Source organism: Dendrobates tinctorius, unplaced genomic scaffold, assembly GCF_039654945.1.
Source record: "Dendrobates tinctorius isolate UK_male_01 unplaced genomic scaffold, ASM3965494v1 ptg000102l, whole genome shotgun sequence".
Lineage (NCBI taxonomy): Eukaryota > Metazoa > Chordata > Amphibia > Anura > Dendrobatidae > Dendrobates > Dendrobates tinctorius.
The window spans coordinates 37,136,848-37,156,501 of NW_027361770.1; the positions used below are offsets into that span (position 1 = coordinate 37,136,848).

The 19,654-nt window shown below is 47.2% G+C and overlaps 1 protein-coding gene across 1 annotated transcript in view; it reads left to right on the forward strand.

The window, feature by feature from the left end:
- LOC141099807 (uncharacterized) overlaps window positions 1-19,654 on the forward strand; it is a 108,656-nt gene that overhangs the window by 16,508 nt on the left and 72,494 nt on the right. Inside the window, exon 3 of the mRNA XM_073587874.1 lies at window positions 18,415-18,640. Within this exon, the coding sequence (XP_073443975.1) occupies window positions 18,415-18,640 (226 nt within the window). The remainder of the gene's footprint in view (window positions 1-18,414; window positions 18,641-19,654) is intronic.

Below are 19,654 nucleotides of genomic sequence, written 5' to 3' on the forward strand. Positions count from 1 at the left end.
GGCACGGCGTAATAAGGCAGGAGACAAGGAAAGTCATTTTATCATTTACTGTAGTTCAGGTGCAGTTCAGAGGAGATATTACAACTCTCACCAGGTGACAGTCTGCTCTGGAGAATGGGAATTATCTTTCTCTTTGCTGTGACTCAGTGTAACCTCCTGCTATTCTAATCCCTTTTGGGACCAAGGCTTTCTGGAGTTTAAAACTTCCCAGTATTGCCTTTACTCACTGTGTATTTCGCCTTTAGCAACTTGCAGTTTGAATCCTTTGTGATGCAGCTTAAGTTCCCACTTGCACTGTCCTTCACTGATTCCAGGTTATTGCAGTATTTCCGAGGGAAAACACTTTTCTGCTGGTTGTGTAATCCCACGCAGTCTCTCAACTTACCACCCAGCTCTGAAAGCATGGATGATCTAGGGGCTGGTTCCCTGTTTCTTAGCTCTTACTCCTGGATCAGCCACATGTCATCATGGCGTCCAGGCATACTTCCTCCTTCTTCACACTCTGAGAACAACAAGTCAGCCCCTCCCCCTCCCAGTTAGGGTATGTCTGCAAAGCTCGCAGCTTCAGACAAATGAGGGAATGAGGCAAATTGTGTGTGTGTCTAGCAGAGAAAGCATAACTCCCATTGCTCACAAAACACATACAGAACAGTACATATTTAACCCTTTTGTGGTGATTAAGATGCAGGGGGCCACATTCCCCCCTAGTTAAAGGTAGCACATCCTCGGGCTACACAAGGAACATAAGCACATAACAAATGACATAACAGTTTATTTATACTCAAGTTAACAGTCACATTAACTGAGTTGAAGTCGTAGATTACAGCCCAAAACCACTTCTGATTGTTTGGATCGTCCCTGAGTGCAGCTGCAGGGCACACAGACCATAACAGAGAATTCACTGCACTGGCTGTTTTAGATGGTTTCCTGCCAAGGCACGATGAACAGTTTCTTCTTCTTGAGTTTAAGAGTCTTTACAAGAGTTCTTGTCATGGAAAAAGGCATAATAACTAGTGAAATCTCACATTAGTCCATGTGGGCATAATTTCTTTAACATTTTCAATAACCTTACCTAAAGCAAAGCTCAATGTTAGTACAACTCAAAAGCAAATTATTAATCTTTTGACAATTTTACAGATCATTTCTATAAATCATTTCTATAACGAGAAGGCGTTTGACCCTGTGTGCTACGCTGTGATCTGCGCAAGATAGGAATACTAGATGACTTCCTATGAACCTTTGAACCTACCATGGGTACAACAGGTTCACTGCTGACTGTAGGCAAGTTTTCTGCTTCTTCCTCATGCACAGCGTTAGTGGTTGGCATTAGCGACTCATTGCTTCAAGAACAATTTGGTGTCTTTGGTAAAGACCTTTGTGGGAACACCATCACTGTAACTACCACTGCTTTGTTAACTTGTAGCCAAGAACTAGGGAATTCACCTAGAACAGTGCGAATCTTGGTATCAGTCTTTTCTTTTAGCTGAGAGTCATCCTTATTCTCAACTCTTTCACGCAATTGTGCTGGACATACTTTAAGATTGTCTCTGGATACGATGGTACACGTTTTTCCGCTGTTTTTTTGAGATGGTACACACTTTGCTGTTGTCAGAGCTAGATGGTTGAGTAGTGTAAGGCTGAGCCTCCCATTGGTCATCTAACTTGTGGTTTCTTCTCTTTTTATTCAGCACTTGTTCACCTGTTGGTAAGGGGGTTGCCACAGCATGTCTGTTAAAGTTCCTTTCCTGTTTTTGCCTAGCTTGTGCAAGACTTTCCTCCACACATTGTTGAACTTTCTGATACTGCAGTTGTCTTTCAGTATTCCAATCGTTGTCCATTTGGCTGGATATGGTTTCACGAGTTAGGACTCCCATTTCCAGGTCGATGGGGAATTTACCTGGACCTGCACGCAGGGGCATATCCTGTTGCACTGGTTGGGATATGGTTGTACATTTCAATCAAATCAGGCAATTTCTCAAGCCATTGGTTCCTTTCTTCCAGTGGTAGGATCTGCAATAAATTGATCACCAGATGATTTAGTTTTTCCCAAAGACCATTGCCTTGAGGATGGTATGGTGTAGTTCTGATCTTTTTACATCCACAGAGGGAGCAAAATTCTTGAAAAACCTCTGCTTCGAAGGCTGGACCTCTGTCTGTCAGCACTTGATCTGGGTAGCCATGGGGTCTGCAGAAATATTCTTGGAATGCCTTTGCAGCTGTTCTTGCTGTTTGGTCTTTCACCGGAATGACCACTAGGAAACGGGAATAGTGATCCACTATTGTTAAGGCATAGGTATACCCTGATCGGCTTGGGGTTAGTTGCACGTGGTCTAAGGCCAACAGTTCCAAAGGTTGTTTAGTGATGATGGGCTTCAAGGGGGCCCTTTGATTGGCAGAATTCTTTCTTCTGAGATTACATGGGCCGCATTCTCTACACCACTGTTCAATGGACCGTCTCATACCTGTCCAGAAGAAGCGGTCGCGGATGACTACTTCCAGCTTTTTCCAACCAAAGTGTCCCACTTGATTGTCGTAAGCTTCTAAGACCATGGGCACGTCCTTTCTGGGGACCACGATCTGCCATACCAGTTCATGCGTACGGGGGTTAATAGCTCTTTGGATCAACTTGCCTTCATAAAGGAACAGCTTCTTTCTCTCTCTTCCACAACTGTTGGACCTCTTCAGGGGCTTCAGGAGCTGGAGATGAATCTGCTTCTCCAAGGAGTTCTTTGACCATACATATAGCCGGGTCACTGCTTTGCGTCTCTGCCCAACCATGGTGAGGTAGTGCATTAAGGGAAACTTCGTGAACGGCAAGACTTCTCCCTGCCACGTGGTTAGAGCCTTGGGAGGCACCATGGCGTGGAATGCTGGCATCTCTACTTCTTTCAGGTCTTCTAGATCCTCTGCTGGAACAGGAGCATTTGGCATACGGGACAAGGCATCGGCATTGGCGTTTTTAGTGCCAGCTCGGTATTTAATGACAAACTCATAATTGGACAACCGAGCCATCCATCTTTGTTCTAAGGCGCCAAGCCTGGCGGTCTCCAGATGGGTTAACGGATTGTTGTCCGTGTATATGGTGAATTTGGATGATGCCAAATAGTGCTTGAACATTTTGATCACTGCCCAAACGATAGCCAAGAATTCTAGCTTGAAGGAACTATAGTTGGTAGGGTTCCTCTCAGTAGGACGAAGCTTTCGACTGGCATAAGCAATGACTTTCTCCTTACCCTGCTACACTTGAGATAGGACAGCTCCTAACCCAACATTGCTGGCGTCGGTGTGCAGGATAAACGGCTGATCATAGTCTGGATATGCTAAGATCTCTTCTCCAGTAAGTACTTGCTTAAGGCTGTTGAATGACTCATCCAACCTAGCATTCCACTCGATCAGGGGAGTCTTGCCTCTGGCCTTTTTGGATTGGCCAACTAGGAGATCTTGAATTGGGGCTGCTAATTTAGTAAAGTCTTTGATAAAGCGTCTGTAGTACCCCACTAGGCCTAGGAATTGTCTGACCTCTTGGATGTTGGTGGGTACTTGTCAGTCTCTGATCACAGTCACTTTGTCTAGGTCGGGTGCTACTCCTGCACTCACTACATGGCCTAAATACTGCACTTTGGGCTTTAGGAGATGTCACTTAGATGGTTTTACCTTCAAACTGAAGTTGGACAACGCCTCCAAGACCTCTGTCAGGTGTTGCAGATGTTCCTCATAGGTCCTGGAATATACAATCACATCGTCCAAGTACAACAGCACAGTCTCAAAGTTCATATGGCCCAGGCAACATTCCATTATTCTCTGAAAGGTTCCAGGAGCATTGCTCAATCCAAATGGCATGTAGTTAAATTCGCATAGCCCCATTGGGGTAGTGAATGCTGTTTTTTCTTTGTCTGCCTCAGCAACAGGAACCTGCCAGTACCCACTGGTTAAGTCCAAAGTGGAGAAGTACCTAGCTGATTTTAATGCTGCTAGAGACTCCCCTACGCGCGGTAAGGGGTATGCATCTTTGTGAGTAATTTTGTTGAGTTGTCTGTAATCTACACACATGCGCATTGTACCGTCTTTCTTTTTGACTAACACAAGGGGAGCTGCCCAAGGACTGTAGCTATCTCTGATTACCCCTGCTTGTTTCATTTCTCTTAAGGGCCTGTCACACTAAGCGATATCGCTAGCAATATCGCTATAACGTCACTGGTTTTTGTGACGTTATAGCGATATTGCTAGCGATATCGCTATGTCTGATACTTACCTCCGACCGCTCCCCGCTGGTTATCACTGATCGAGCGAGAACGTCCTGGGCCGTTTCTCGTCGTCAGCTTCCTGCTGGGCTTCCTGTGGAGAGACGAACGACAAGCGTGGACGCGGGCGGGAGGACGTCAGGATCGCCTAGTGTGACAGGTAAGTAGCGACCCCCGACCCCAGCGATGTCGCTGGTGAGATCTGCCTGTGTGGCAGCTCACTAGCGACCACTTAGCGATGCACCAGCGATCCTGAACGCATCATATCGCTGGTCGGGATCGCTGGTGCAACGCTAAGTGTGACAGTACCTTTAGCATACCTTTTGCACACTGATAATGAGCTGGAGGTACAGGACGATACCTTTCCTTGATAGGTGGGTGATCTCCTGTGGGGATGTTATGTTGAAACCCTTTTACCTGCCCAAAATCTAAAGGATGCTTACTGAAAACCCTCTCGTATTTTTGTACCACCTGCTGCACTCCCTTTTTCTGATGTACAGGAGTGGAGTCGGTGCCAACATGTATCTTTTGGAACCATTCCTCCATCTGAACAGAAGAGCCATTGCCATCCGTCGCTTCTGACGGAGTCAAGGGTTCTACAGCCTGAATATCATTGTTACTGACTGTGAATAGTTTGGCTACAATTGCATAATGGGGCAAGCAAGATTCCTCCTCTCCACAGTTCAGAACACGTACCGGAACTCTGCCTCTTTTAGCATCAACAATTCAGATACAAACCAGACAGGCCTAAATGCATCTGCACTAATACATCAACAATTCCCCTGGCTGTCAGCACAATAGGTCTGCTATCTGAATAGACTGGTTCAAGGAAAGCTTGGTTGTCCCGTCCTCTGATTCCTATGGCTGCTCTGCACCAGATGAGAGTCTCACTCCTAGGGGGAAGCATAATGGAGTAGGGATCACTCACCCTTGCGCTACCAATCTCTCCACCAGTTAACACCACATGCTGTTGCTGCACAAGGGTCTTGATATCTTTATTGAGGGCATGCTGTTCTTTATATGGGGCCGACTCGGCTATGTCTTTCAAAATGGTTATGACCTCACTTAAACAATTTTCAATCACATTTGTGCCCAATGTTATGATAGGTGGACACTCTCCTCTTTCCACCTCTACCACCTTGAGCTTTGAGCTCCAGCTTCCCCTCATTAATGACAACCTCTTTGTACCCCACCTGTGTCAGAGGTTGACCATTACTTGCTATTAAAGACAAGTTACCATCAGGAATTGGGTGAAATCAGTCTCAGTCCAATATCTTTGGTACAGTGTGTGAGGCATGGTGGTTACCTGTGATCCAGTGTCCAGGAAGGCGGTGAAGGGGATACCATCCACTACCACGGGAATAAGTGGACGTCCTCCAACATACCTGTTTCTCCAGTTAGTTGGACCAGATTGTCTTACTTCTGGGGGGTGTCCTCGGCCCCAGGGGTCGCCCATTTAAAGGACATTCTCTTTCAATGTGATCCACATTATTGCACCGTCTGCAGATGGGTCTCCCAGAAGAATCAAATTGATCCATTGTTCTCCTGCCGGTGCGAGTCAGTCGTCGCTGATGTTGTGGCATCCTCTTTGGCCGTCGCCATGGGAGATCATCCGGGCTTGATGCTAGTTGGATACACTCTGTGGGGGAACAAGTCTGGAGAATCTGAACAGTTTTACATAGACCAGTCATATTTTTAGTCAGTTCCTGTACTTGCAACCGTAAATCTGCAATAGAATCATCAACTGGAATCTGCATGTGCTGCACTGCAGGCACCTGGGGTGAGGATACTGCCCCCTGGTGGTACGCAACTGCTGGATGTTTAACTGGCTCAGTGCAGACATAGTTAGATTCTCTTAAGATACGGATAGATCTGTCCTTAAACTGAGCAAAGTCCATGTCAGGGTTCTGTAATGACATCATGTGCAGTTGTGCCTTACTGGAGTCAGGCAGAAGACCTTCAATAAACTGTTCTTTCAGCATTTTGTTCTCATCTCTTATACTGGCTGGATGAATTTGTTTAAGCGCTTGCAGCGCCTCCTGCAGGTTAAGGGCATAGTCTCTGACAGTGTCCTGTGGTTTCTGTCTGCAGATGAAAAGTCGCATTTTTGTTTCTGAAGCAGTACGGGTGTCAAAAGTATCCTTTAATAATTTAGCAAAAATGTCTTTTACAGTCTTTTTATCAGTAACTGGCCAAGATTTAACCTCTCTCTGGGCAGCACCACTGAGCTGACTTGTAAGTATACTGACTTTCTGCTCCTCTGACATAGGGTAAATATCAAACATGCTGCGCAGCTTCCCTTTAAAGTCACTTAAGGTGTGCGATTCGCCATTGTACTGTGGCAGCCATGTTGCACCTGGTATATAAGGCATGGTGAGAGGCAATATGGGAGCTGCAGCTGCTGCACCCTGAGCGGCGCAGGGATTAGACATCTTCCCCCCCAGTTAACCTTTGCAGGGGTGCGTCTTGTGAATTCGCTTTCTGGCCTCCCTCTGGTTATTACTGAATGTAGTGGAGCTGGTCAGATTAACAGAGGGGTTGCGAGTTCTCTTTCTGGGCTCCCTCTGGTGGTTACTGGAGGTAATGGAGCTAATCTGATTAACAGAGGCTTGCCACCTGATAATGAGGATGACGATTGGAGATCTGGGGTTTCAGATTGGGATTTAAGACAGCCGACTCCCTCTATCCCTGCTGGTGACTTCCTTCTTGCCTACTGAGGTCTGATATTTCCAGCTCTGTCCCTGCATGTTCAGCTAAGTGTTCATTTGCTATTCTGTTTGCATTTGATCTGTATTTGTCTATCACAGTTTTGTGCTGGTCAGCCAGCTCCGGCTGGGGCTGTGCTGAATCACCGCCCATATGTTACTGCTTGTGCCAGTTTGTTTTTGTCCTCAGTTAGATTGGCTTTTTTTGCTGGGCGAAGTCGTGCGACTTCAGTGTTTTTTGCATCAGACGTGTTGGACTTTTTGCAGGGTTTTTTGCGTGATTGCAGACAGCGTCTTTCCTTTCCTGTCCTGTCTAGTCAGTGTGGGCCCCATCATTTGCTCAGTCTATTTTCCTGCCTGCATTTGTGTTTTCATCTTGTCTCACCGACAATATATGTTTGGGGGCTATCTATTCCTTTGGGGTCTGCTCTGGGGCAGTTTAGATTTCCCCTTTCTTGCTTTAGGCTTAGTTAGCTCTCCGGCTGTGCCGAGGCGTCTAGGATCATCGTAGGTACGCTCCACGGCTACTGCTAGTTGTGTGGATAGGATCAGGGGTCTGCAATCCGCTTAGTTACCAACCTCTCTGGTTTTCTGTGGCTTAGCTTGGGCCTGCTCTCCTCCTCGGTGACCCAATCATAACAGAATCAGCAGCCTAACTGTAGACTCTAGGGTACTCTAGAGTAGGAAAAGATTTTAAAGAAAAAAAAAGGGAAAAAAAGTGTAAGAAATTTTTTTTTCCTTGTATATTTTTTCCTCTTTTTTTTCTGGGGCTGCAGGAGGAGATTTTTTTTTTCTAAATGGAGACTAAGCAATTGTCTGATTGTGTTGAGCAGCTCGCTGCTGAAGTGCGGGGAATCGGGGAATTTCTGCCTATCTCGCTCAATCATCTGCTGTTGAACCAAAAATCCCTACTCCTGATGTGTTTTCTGGGGATCGGTCTTTTTTGAATTTTAAGAATAATTGTAAACTATTTTTTGCTTTGAAACCTAACTCATCGGGGAGCTCTGTACAGCAGGTTAAAATTGTCATTTCCTTGCTGCGCGGCGATTCTCAGGATTGGGCCTTTTCTTTGACACCCGGAGATCCTATTCTGGCTAATGTGGATGCGTTTTTTCAAGCCTTGGGGTTGTTGTATGATGAACCTAATGCTATTGATCAAGCTGAGAAAACCTTATTGGCATTGATCCAGGGTCAGGATTCTGCAGAGTTATATTGTCAAAAATTCCGAAAGTGGACGGTCCTTACTAAATGGAATGACGATGCCCTAGCAGCTCTCTTTCGGAAGGGTTTGGCAGAAACCATAAAAGATGTTATGGTGGGATTTCCTGTTCCCTTTGGTCTAGACGACTCTATGTAATTGGCCATTCAAGTTGATCGGCGTTTACGTGAACGTAAAACTACACGAAAGGCATTGCCGCCTTTCGAACGAACGTCTGAACCCATGCAATGTGATAGGGTTTGTCTAGGGCGCAACGTCAGAAGTTTAGAAGGCGTAATAAGCCGTGTTTTTTTCTGTGGGGACGCCTCTCATACTATTTTTGTGTGCCCTAAACGAGAAAAGCATTTTGCTCACACATTTGCTGTGGGCAGTGTACAGCCTAAGTTCCTTTTGGCAATTACCCTGATCTGCTCCTTGTCTACATTTTCCGCTAAGGCTTTTGCAGATTCAGGAGCAGCTTTGAATCTGATGGATTTAGACTTTGCGAAACATTGTGGTTTTCCCATGATACCCCTGCGGACTCCTATCCCTTTGAGGGGTATTGATGCTACTCCTTTGGCGGAGAATAAACCCCAGTTTTGGACCCAGGTGATAATGCGGGTCGCCCGGACCACCAAGAAAATTGTAAATTTTTGGTGTTGCACAATTTGCATGATACTATTGTTCTGGGTTTTCCTTGGCTGCAGACTCATAATCCTGTTTTTGATTGGAAATCTGTGTCTGTGGTGAGTTGGGGTTGTCAATGTGTTCTTAGTGACACTCCTGTTTTCTCCACCTCTCCCCAGTCTCATGATATTCCTGACTATTTGGCTGATTTTTCTGATGTATTTAGTGAGAGTAAGTCTGCGTCTTTGCCTCCTCATAGGAGTTATGACTGTGCAATTGAGTTAATGCCCGGGTGTAAATTTCCCAAGGGTCGGCTTTTCAACTTATCGGTACCTGAACATGATGCTATGCGATCTTATATCAAGGAGTCATTGGATAAGGGTCATATTAGACCATCCTCTTCACCTTTAGGTGCTGGGTTTTTTTTGTGGCCAAGAAGATGGTTCATTAAGGCCATGTATTGACTATCATTCCCTTAACAAAATCACTGTTAAATATCAGTACCCGTTACCCCTCATTTCTGATTTATTTTCCAGAGTTAAAAGTGCCTGTTGGTTTACCAAGCTTGACCTCAGGGGGCGTATAATCTTATTCGCATCAAGCACGGGGATGAATGGAAGATGGCGTTTAATACTCCGGAGGGACATTTTGAGTACCTGGTGATGCCTTTTGGGCTCACTAATGCACCTTCTGTCTTCCAATCTTTTATGAACGATATTTTCCAAGACTTTGTGGTTAAGTTTTTGATCATTTATCTGGATGATATTTTGATCTTTTCCAGTGATTGGGATTCTCATGTGGAACATGTCCGGACTGTGTTCCGGATTTTGAGGGAAAATTCTCTGTATGTTAAGGGATCGAAGTGCCTCTTTGGTGTACAGAGGATTTCATTTTTGGGATTCATTTTGTCTGCTATTGAAATGGGCCCGGCCAAGATACAGGCCATATATGATTGGGTTCTGCCCACTTCTTTGAAGGCTCTCCAGAAGTTTTTGGGTTTTGCTAATTTCTACCGTAAATTTATAAGTAATTATTCTGGTATTGTTAAACCACTGACTGATCTGACCAAAAAGGGCGCTGATGTGGTGAATTGGTCTCCAGAGGCAGTCTCGGCATTTCAGGAGCTTAAGCGGAGATTCACTTCTGCTTCGGTTCTACGGCAACCTGATGTCTCACTCCCATTTCAGGTGGAGGTAAATGCTTCTGAGATTGGTGCAGGAGCCGTTTTGTCCCAAAAAGATCCGGTGACTTCTAAGATGAATCCCTGTGCCTTCTTTTCTCGAAAATTCTCCCCATCTGAACGTAACTATGACGTGGGGAATCGGGATTTGTTGGCCATGAAATGGGCATTTGAAGAGTGGAGACATTGGTTGGAGGGAGCCAGACATCAAGTTGTGGTCCTCACCGACCACAAGAATTTGATTTATCTTGAATCAGCCAAACACTTTAATCCTAGACAGGCTAGGTGGGCCTTGTTTTTCACGCGTCTTAATTTTGTGGTCTCTTTTCTTCCGGGCACTAAGAATGTTAGGGCGGACGCCTTTTCTAGGAGTTTCTTTGCGGATTCTCTTAATGTGACCGAGCCTACTACCATTCTAAATGAGAGTGTAGTTCTTTCCGCCAACTCACCCGATTTGAGACGAGCCCTGGAGGAATTTCAGGAGGACAAACCTGAACGTTGCCGTATGGGAAAATTGTATGTCCCTGACCAGTGGAGGAAGAGAGTAATGTCTGAAATTCATTGCTCCGCATTGGCTGGTCATCCAGATATTTTTGGTACTAGAGATTTGGTAAGTCGGTCTTTTTGGTGGCCTGCCTTATCTTGTGATGGCAGGAATTTTGTGCAGTCCTGTGGGACTTGTTCTCGGTCCAAGCCCTGTTCTCGTTCTAGTGGGTTGTTAATGCCCCTGCCGGTGCCCAGGAGGCCATGGACCCATATCTCAATGGATTTTATTTCCGATCTTCCTGTCTCTCAGAGAATGACTGTTATCTGGGTGACTTGTTATAGATTTTCTAAGATGATCCATCTTGTACAACTCCCAAAGTTGCCATCTTCATCTGAGTTGGTGCACTTGTTTTTACAACAGGTGGTTCAGTTGCACGGGATTCCTGAGAACATTGTGTCGGACAGAGGAATCCAGTTTGTTTCCAGATTTTGGAGAGCTTTTTGTTCCAAACTGGGAATTCAGTTATCTTTCTCCTCTGCATTTCATCCTTAGACCAATGGGCAGACTGAGAGAACAAACCAGACTTTGGAGTCCTATTTGAGATGTTTCATATCTGCTGATCAGGATGACTGGGTCTCATTTTTGCCCTTGGCCGAAATCAAAAGACAAACAATAGAGCTAGTTCTACCACTTTGATGTCGCCCTTTTTCTGTAACTTTTGGTTTCATCCCCGATTTTCTTCCGGGCAGGTGGAATCTTCGACCTGCCCAAGTGTGGACTCTGTGGTAGAGAGAATGCAGCAGATTTGGTCACCCTCCTCGGTGACCCAATCATAGCAGGTGCGACTCACTGCTTCAGTTGCTGCAGGTTGTTGCTCCTGTAGGACTTTAGGCACGCACGGTAATCCTGTCCGAATCCTGTTCGTAGACGCCAAAAATGACGCGCCCGAGGGGCTGTGGGGTACTCGGTACCGAGCCCGTTAACTTAAATGGGAGATGTCACAGTGGTGGTGACCCGGTCCGTGGCCCCAGGCGGTCATGTAAAAGGGGTAGAATTGAATGGGGATCAAGTTTATGTAGTGATTCTTGACGCCAGTTGGAGTGTTCGACTGTAGTATAGCCCGGCACTGCAGATAATCCCTGGGGGAGTAGATGGTGATGGCAGTGCAGATGCTAAAACCCTCTCCAACCAGGGCAGGACCGCCAGAGATTGTGATGCATGTAGAAGGCACGTAGTAATAAGGCAGGAGACAAGGAAAGTCACTTTATCATTTACTGTAGTTCAGGTGCAGTTCAGAAGAGATATTACAACTCTCACCAGGTGACAGTCTGCTCTGGAGAATGGGAGTTATCTTTCTCTTTGCTGTGAGTCAGTGTAACCTCCTGCTATTCTAGTCCCTTTGGGACCAAGGCTTTCTGGAGTTTAGAACTTCCCAGTATTGCCTTTACTCACTGTGTATTTCGCCTTCAGCAACTTGTAGTTTGAATCCTTTGTGACGCAGCTCAAGTTCCCACTTGCACTGTCCTTCACTGATTCCAGGCTATTGCATTATTTCCGAGGGAAAACATTTTTCTGCTGGTTGTGTAATCCCACGCAGTCTCTCAGCTTACCACCCAGCTCTGAAAGCATGGATGTGGGTCGCCCTCCCAGGGCTGTGGGGTACTCGGTACCGGGCCGGTATCAGTGGGATGTGTCACAGTGGCAGTGACCCGGGCCGTGGCCCTGGGCGCCCAAGTAATAGGAAGATGAATGGTGGAATGTAGTTAAATGAATAGTTTGTGACGCCACCTGTGGTGTTCGGCAAGGGAGGTGTTAAGCCGATGCTGCAGACAGATCTTCCGGGACAGATGGTGTGGTGCAGCAATGATGTTATAGCCCTCCACAGGCAGGGCTGTTGTCCCAGGGCAGTGTAGGTGTGGAGACACTTAGATGGTGTAGTTGTTTGGCGCAGGGGATGTAGCAGTGCCAGGTGGACGGACACAGGAAGGAATGGAGGACACCAGGGTATGTAGTTCCAAAGCTTTACTCACAGTCTGTAGTGCCCGCTTGTGTGCCGTGTCCTCCGGGTCAGGGGCTCAGCCAAACTCCAGGCAAGATGGAATGCTCCCTTCCACACTCCGCCAACTTATGTGCCTTTTCCTGAAGGTCTCCTCTATAGCGCCTTTAAGTGTGAAGATCTCCTAGTACTGTGTTACGCTGGAGTTCCTCCTGACAGATGTTCCCAAGAACTCTACTTGCACGGCAGATAGCTGTAGCCTGCTTCAGGGACTCTCTACTCCTAGTTCCAGCTCTCTATCCGTGTTGCTGTTGTGCCCTCAAGTCTTAGATTGGAGTAGTGCATTTACAGCTCACTACTCCACCGGTGTCTGCTGCAGAACCATTAGTGTCCATACAACCTCGGGGACCGGGCCCCGGCCTCGTGCTCAGAACTTCTAGGCAGGGTTCTTCCTCTAACCCACGTCCTCTGTGTTCCCTTTTACTCCCACGTTCCGTACTTGTCTTTCTCTCCTATGGAAGCTCAGGCTTCAGTTCAATGTCCTTCTCCTTCTTTCCTTTCCTTTGCCAGCTGGCTCAGATCACTGAGGCAGCTGCAGCACTCCTTCCTCCATCCCTCTTCCAGGGATCCCCACTCCTCCCGAGTGGCTTTCTCTCTCAGACTCACTGACTGACTGACTGACTGACCTGTAGTCCTAAACCATCCCGCTCATATATATATTCTGAACTCCACCCACCTCCCAGCACATCTAGTGTTCCAAGCAGGGAACCAAAAAAGGTGCTCTGCTTCTCTCTAAGCAAGGAGCCGCAATGTGGTTTTGCTGAACTACTCTATTGTGTGGGGTGTGAATGTTGGAGCGTAGTCAGGAGCCTCCAACTTACCTGGATGGTGGGGCACCACACCTTAGGAGAAGATGCAGTACCTCTGTGGCGACTGAGCCTCAGGGGCGCCACATACCCCCCCGTAAAACACAGCACGTCCGCATGCTGCAAGGCAAACAAGGTTGACAGTACAGGAACATACAAATTTTTATAATGCTGAATAAACATTTCCTTTACTAAACTTCCCAATGTGAGAGGCACTCATTCTTGAATGTTGCTGTGATGGTGTGATATGTTATGTGGATATCATTTTTTGTATATTCCTATTTTTCTATTTCAGTTATTTTCATAGTGTTTTTCTTATTACATTGTAAGTCTACAGCCTCACTGTACCTGTCTCTTGATGACCCCCTGTAGTGCATTAATCCCTAAGGCCCTTTGTTCTCCTCTGGGAGGCCTGGAAACCGCCCCAACTTGTTTTGACTACCCCTAGACAAGGAAGGGGGTGGGGAGACCAGCAGCTGGACAAGTTAGTTCCGGTGTGGACAGGATCGTGTACAGACAGCACTTCAGAGAGAGAAGGACCCATTTTATCCTCTGGTGCTAGAGTTTTGGAATCTCGTTTCCCTGGACATTTTATCCTGATACTGGACTGCATTCTTATTCTGGACTATCTTATTCTTTGTGTGGTGGACTGAATATGGACCTTTTCGTATTTTTGCCTGAATAAAGGTCTTGGAATTGTTCACTCTTCGCTTGCTCTGTTGATTGGGTGATACCAGAGAAGGACCCCGTGACAGTTGCAAACAGTTATTAATTAACTATCTAAAATTCTAAGTCAAAAGTGCAATTTTTCCATATAATACTTAATTCACAGTGCTATTGTCTGTTACTCTCTATCACTTCAGTATTCTTCGTCAACACATTTCTTTTCTCTCTTTAGTGCACATTTTCTTCTTTCTCTCAACTCTGAGTGATAACCGTGATGCCTGGTTCACCATATACATTTTAAATTCTTTATTCAAATCTCTCATCTCTGTATCAAAACATTTCCAATTCTATATAAAAGCCATTTCCTAGTTATTAATACTCTTATAAAACACATCATCATCAAATACTTCACATTAAAATTTTTAAAAAATTCTTGTAAGTGCTGGACACCGCTCCCAGCCCGGAACTCTTGCAGTGTCCTTTGATTGGAGTCATGCTCCAAATGAGGTAGACGTAATCTTCACAAAGTGTCTATGTGTAAAACTAAGAAAGGGCACCTAAAGAGGTGCACCTATTTACAAACACAGTTTTTGGATCACTCCAAGTTCATGATCGCTCAGTTCAAATGTAAAGGCTGTCAACAACACAGGGCAACTCTGGAAAAAACAAAACTAAACCATGATGGTCAAAAATAGAACAAAAGGTACAATGGTGCAAATAAACCCTCCTGGGTAACGAGAGTTATATTGTAGGTTATTAGTGCTGGTCCCCTGCTGGGGTTCTGGAAGCTGCTGATTGGGAACTGCTACCAGATGTAAGAAACGCACGGGCAGTCTTCAGGTATTCTTCTTCTAGTGGGGTGAAACCTGTGGCTTTCTGTACCTTTGGCACATCTTGGCACGAGGGCAGTAGGTGGTCTCTACCTGTAGGTCTGGATGTGTTCCTCTGGGATTCGCCTAATATTCATGGCATACCAGCCTCGGAGATCTTCATGTCTGGTGAAGGTCACATGGTCTCCCGGGCTCAAGTTCCTGGCAGGGTGTCCTTTCCTTAAGTGAGGTTCCACGTCTCTCCGGTTGAAAAACAGATCGGAGATTCGGCTAGGGTCATGGATAAAGCCGAACCCCCTCTCATGGTTCACGTTCAGGACGTGGCCCCAACCTGCCGCATCTCTGGGACCATAATGACCGGCACGGACTCGCTCCTTCCGGTCCAGATCTGGGCCTAGTACCGCTTGCCGGCACTGCTCCCTCTCCCGGTGTTCAGCTGCCAGTTGCCGGATGGTAGCTTGACGACCAGCCCAGTTCTCATCATCCTCCCGCTCCTCCCGGGACCGATCCAGACTGGTTTGGTACTGCGGTGCCACCTTCAGGGGTTCCGGTGTTCCCCCCCGTGGACCGGTATCCCAGTCCCAGACCAAATCTAGCACGACCTGGCCAGCCGCTGCGACCGTGGTGCACCCCAGGGCCTTCCCAGGTGTGGGAGCATCGGACGTACCTGGAGCCTCCTGGCGGTGTGATCTCTGCTCCGGTGCCGGTGGAAGCGGGCCGGTGGCAGCGGGTGGTGGCTCCGGGTCCGCGGGGGCCTCTGGTGGGACCTGCGCGGCCACGTCAGATCCAGGCGGGAGCTTCTCTTCCTCCGCCTCAGCTCCCCGTGCTGTGTACAACTCCTCCGGTAGTAGCGGCAGAGAGGGAACAAAATACGGTGCTGTGGCATGGCAGCGGTTCTAGGCTCCACAGGGTCTGCCGGGAAGAGGTCCGGTGCAGCAGTGGCGGATACCGGTGTCGCGGGTACCGCAGGTGTAGGCCCCTCCTGGGCGCGCTGCAGATTCAAGGTCCATAGCATTTCCTGCCTCAGTTGCAGGCGGCGCATCAGCTGGGCAATTTCGTCCTCCAGCTGCTGGCGGTTCATCTCCGCTATGGGGTTGGAGCCTTCAGCCATGGCGCCGGGGAGATCCACTTCCCCGCGCTCCACAGGCCTCCTTCCCTCTCTCTCCAAGATGGCGTTCTGGCATTCTTCTCCCCCCTCTCTCGGCCCCTTTCCCGCCACTGGCTTCTGCCCCTCCTTCTTGGGGAGGCGTCTTCTTCCAGCGCCTCCATACCAAGCCAGTATACGAACCCCTCGGGGGGTGGGCCATGTTGCTGTTACATAGTAATTCAGGCAGGGGAGGCCCACGACTGTTCGCTGTCTTTTCCTAGGACCTCCCATCTCGTCACGCCCTTCTTCTCCACGCCAACGGCCATTTTTGATGTTCATTTCACAGTCTATTAAATTGGGTCTTCTGCACATTCTCAAAAGTTTTAAGTCCAACAAATCCTAGGCGCACAGAACCCGATGGCATCGGGTCTCGTCATCCTGTTCGTGATGCCAAGTAGGGTCGCCCTCCCAGGGCTGTGGGGTACTCGGTACCGGGCCGGTATCAGTGGGATGTGTTACAGCGGAAGTGACCCGGACCGTGGCCCTGGGCGCCCAAGTAATAGGAAGATGAATGGTGGAATGTAGTTAAATGAATAGTCCGTGACGCCACCTGTGGTGTTCGGCAAGGGAGGTGTTAAGCCGACGCTGCAGACAGATCCTCCGGGACAGATGGTATGGTGCAGCAATGATGTTATAGCCCTCCACAGGCAGGGCTGTTGTCCCAGGGCAGTGTAGATGTGGAGACACTTAGATGGTGTAGTGTTTGGTGCAGGGGATGTAGCAGTGCCAGGCGGACGGACACAGGAAGGAATGGAGGACACCAGGGTATGTAGTTCCAAAGCTTTACTCACAGTCTGTAGTGCCCGCTTCTGTGCCGAGTCCTCTGGGTCAGGGGCTCAGCCAACCTCCAGGCAAGATGGAATGCTCCCTTCCACACTCCGCCAACTTATGTGCCTTTTCCTGAACGTCTCCTCTATAGCGCCTTTAAGTGTGAAGATCTCCTAGTACTGTGTTACACTGGAGTTCCTCCTGACAGATGTTCCCAAGAACTCTACTTGCACGGCAGATAGCTGTAGCCTGCTTCGGGGACTCTCTACTCCTAGTCCCAGCTCTCTATCCGTGTTGCTGTTGTGCCCTCAAGTCTTTGATGGGAGTAGTGCATTTACAGCCCACTACTCCACCGGTGTCTGCTGCAGAACCATTAGTGTCCATACAACCTCGGAGACCGGGCCCCGGCCTTGCGCTTAGAACTTCTAGGCAGGGTTCAGCCTCTAACCCACATCCTCTGTGTTCCCTTTTACTCCTACGTTCCATACTTGTCTTTCTCTCCTATGGAAGCTCAGGCTTCAGTTCAATGTCCTTCTCCTTCTTTCCTTTCCCGTGCCAGCTGGCTCAGATCACTGAGGCAGCTGCAGCACTCCTTCCTCCATCCCTCTTCCAGGGATCCCCACTCCTCCCGAGTGGCTTCCTCTCTCAGACTCGCTGACTGACTGACTGACTGACCTGTAATCCTAAACCATCCTGCTCATATATATATTCTGAACTCCACCCATCTCCCAGCACGTCTAGTGTTCCAAGCAGGGAACCACCAAAGGTGCTCTGCCTCTCTGTAAGCAAGGAGCCGCAATGTGGTTTTGCTGAACTACTCTATTGTGTGGGGTGCGAGTGTTGGAGCGTGATCAGGAGCCTCTAATTTACCTGGATGGTGGGGCACCACACCTTAGGAAAAGGTGCAGTACCTCTGTGGTGACTGAGCCTCAGGGGTGCCACAGATGATCTAGGGGCTGGTTCCCTGCTTCTTAGCTCTTACTCCTGGATCAGCCACATGTCATCATGGCGTCCAGGCGTACTTCCTCCTTCTTCACACTCTGAGAACAACAAGTCGGCCCCTCCCCCTCCCAGTTAGGGTATGTCTGCAAAGCTCACAGCTTCAGACAAATGAGGGAATGAGGCAAATTGTGTGTGTGTCTAGCAGAGAAAGCATAACTCCCATTGCTCACAAAACACATACAGAACAGTACATATTTAACCCTTTTGTGGCGATTAAGACGCAGGGCGCCACACTGCCATGTCCCTATTATTTCACCTGCTGTGTGCTGCTGTATGCCCTCTAGATGGAAAAACAGCCCTCTAGAATGTAGTAATAGCGAAACCCTCTTTACTATAAAAATAACATTGCCAACTCCTTTAGTAATTATTATAGAAACTGATTTCTAAAATGAAAATAAAAAGGAGAGGAAAGCAAAACATACAACTGTATACTTGTGTTTGTCATTCAGTTATCAGTAATACTGACTCATTTTCATCTATATTACAGTTGTAGTTCCCAGGATTTCCACAATGCTACTAAACGCAGTTTGATCACTGGTTAAACCAATGGGAATCTGAGTATGCTCAGCAGAGCTATGCGGGGGAGTGCTTTGCTACTTACTTCTGAAATATGGGCTCAAAACTGACTTTGTATTACAATTGTATAAAACTAGCCATTTTTCTATTCTTTTTTAATCTTAGTAAATCATGTTTCTTTTTAGATTCCTGTGGTGGTCGGCTTACGGCACTTTCTGGCCAGTTTATCAGTCCAGGATTTCCACAATCATATGAAAAAAATATGAATTGCATGTGGGTTCTCGAGGTGCCACTCGGCTATTATGTCGTACTGGATTTCGTGTCACTTGTTATAGAGGAGCACAGACATTGTGAATATGATTATGTAATGATTTATGATGGGATGAAGAGTGACCAGCATGTGTTAGGCAGGTATGTTCTGCAAATCAAACTTCTGGTGCTTACATATCATTGTTGTTTAACTATATATGGTATGGAAATATATTAACCTACTAGCTGAAGAGCCCGGCGTTGCCCGGGCATAGTAACTAACTGTGGTTAGTTATAGCAAATTATAATTATCCTCCATCCCATAGTCCCGTGCCCATATACCCATCATACATATCCACGATCCCATAGGCCCGTGCCCATATACCCATCATACATATCCTCCATCCCATAGTCGAGTGCCCATATACCCATCACACATCCTCCATCCCATAGTCCCATGCCCATATACCCATCACACATCCTCCATCCCATAGTCCCATGCCCATATACCCATCATACATATTCGCCATCCCATAGTCGAGTGCCCATATACCCGTCATATATATCCTCCATCCCATAGTCCAGTACCCATATACCCATCACACATCCTCCATCCCATAGTCAACCATTATGACATCATAATGAGCGGTGGGACTTGATACACACACACTTTTTCCCCATTATGTAGATAGGGGCAAAATTGTTTGGTGAATTGGAACGCGCGGGGTTAAAATTTCAGCTCACAACATAGCCTAGGACGTTCTCAGGGTCCAGACGTGTGACTGTGCCAAATTTTGTGGCTGTAGCTGCGACGGTGCGGATGCCAATCCCGGACATACATACATACACATACTTGAGCTATATATAATAGATAGTGTACATTAGGCTAGTTTCACATTTGCGGTTGAATCCGCAGCGTATCTTCCGCAACCTCAAACTTACGAAAAACCGCATGCAAATGCTTGCAAACGCAGCGGTTTTTAGACGCATCATTTTACACATGCGGTCAAAAAACACAGCGTTTGCATGCGTTTTGCATGCGTTTGTGTTTTTTGTGCGCATGGTGGAAAATTTTACAGGAGAAAAATCTAGATAAACAGACACCACCAATGGGACAACAGTGGTCGTGTCTTATGGGATATCTTTATAAAGACCCTTGGACAGCTGAAATCTTCA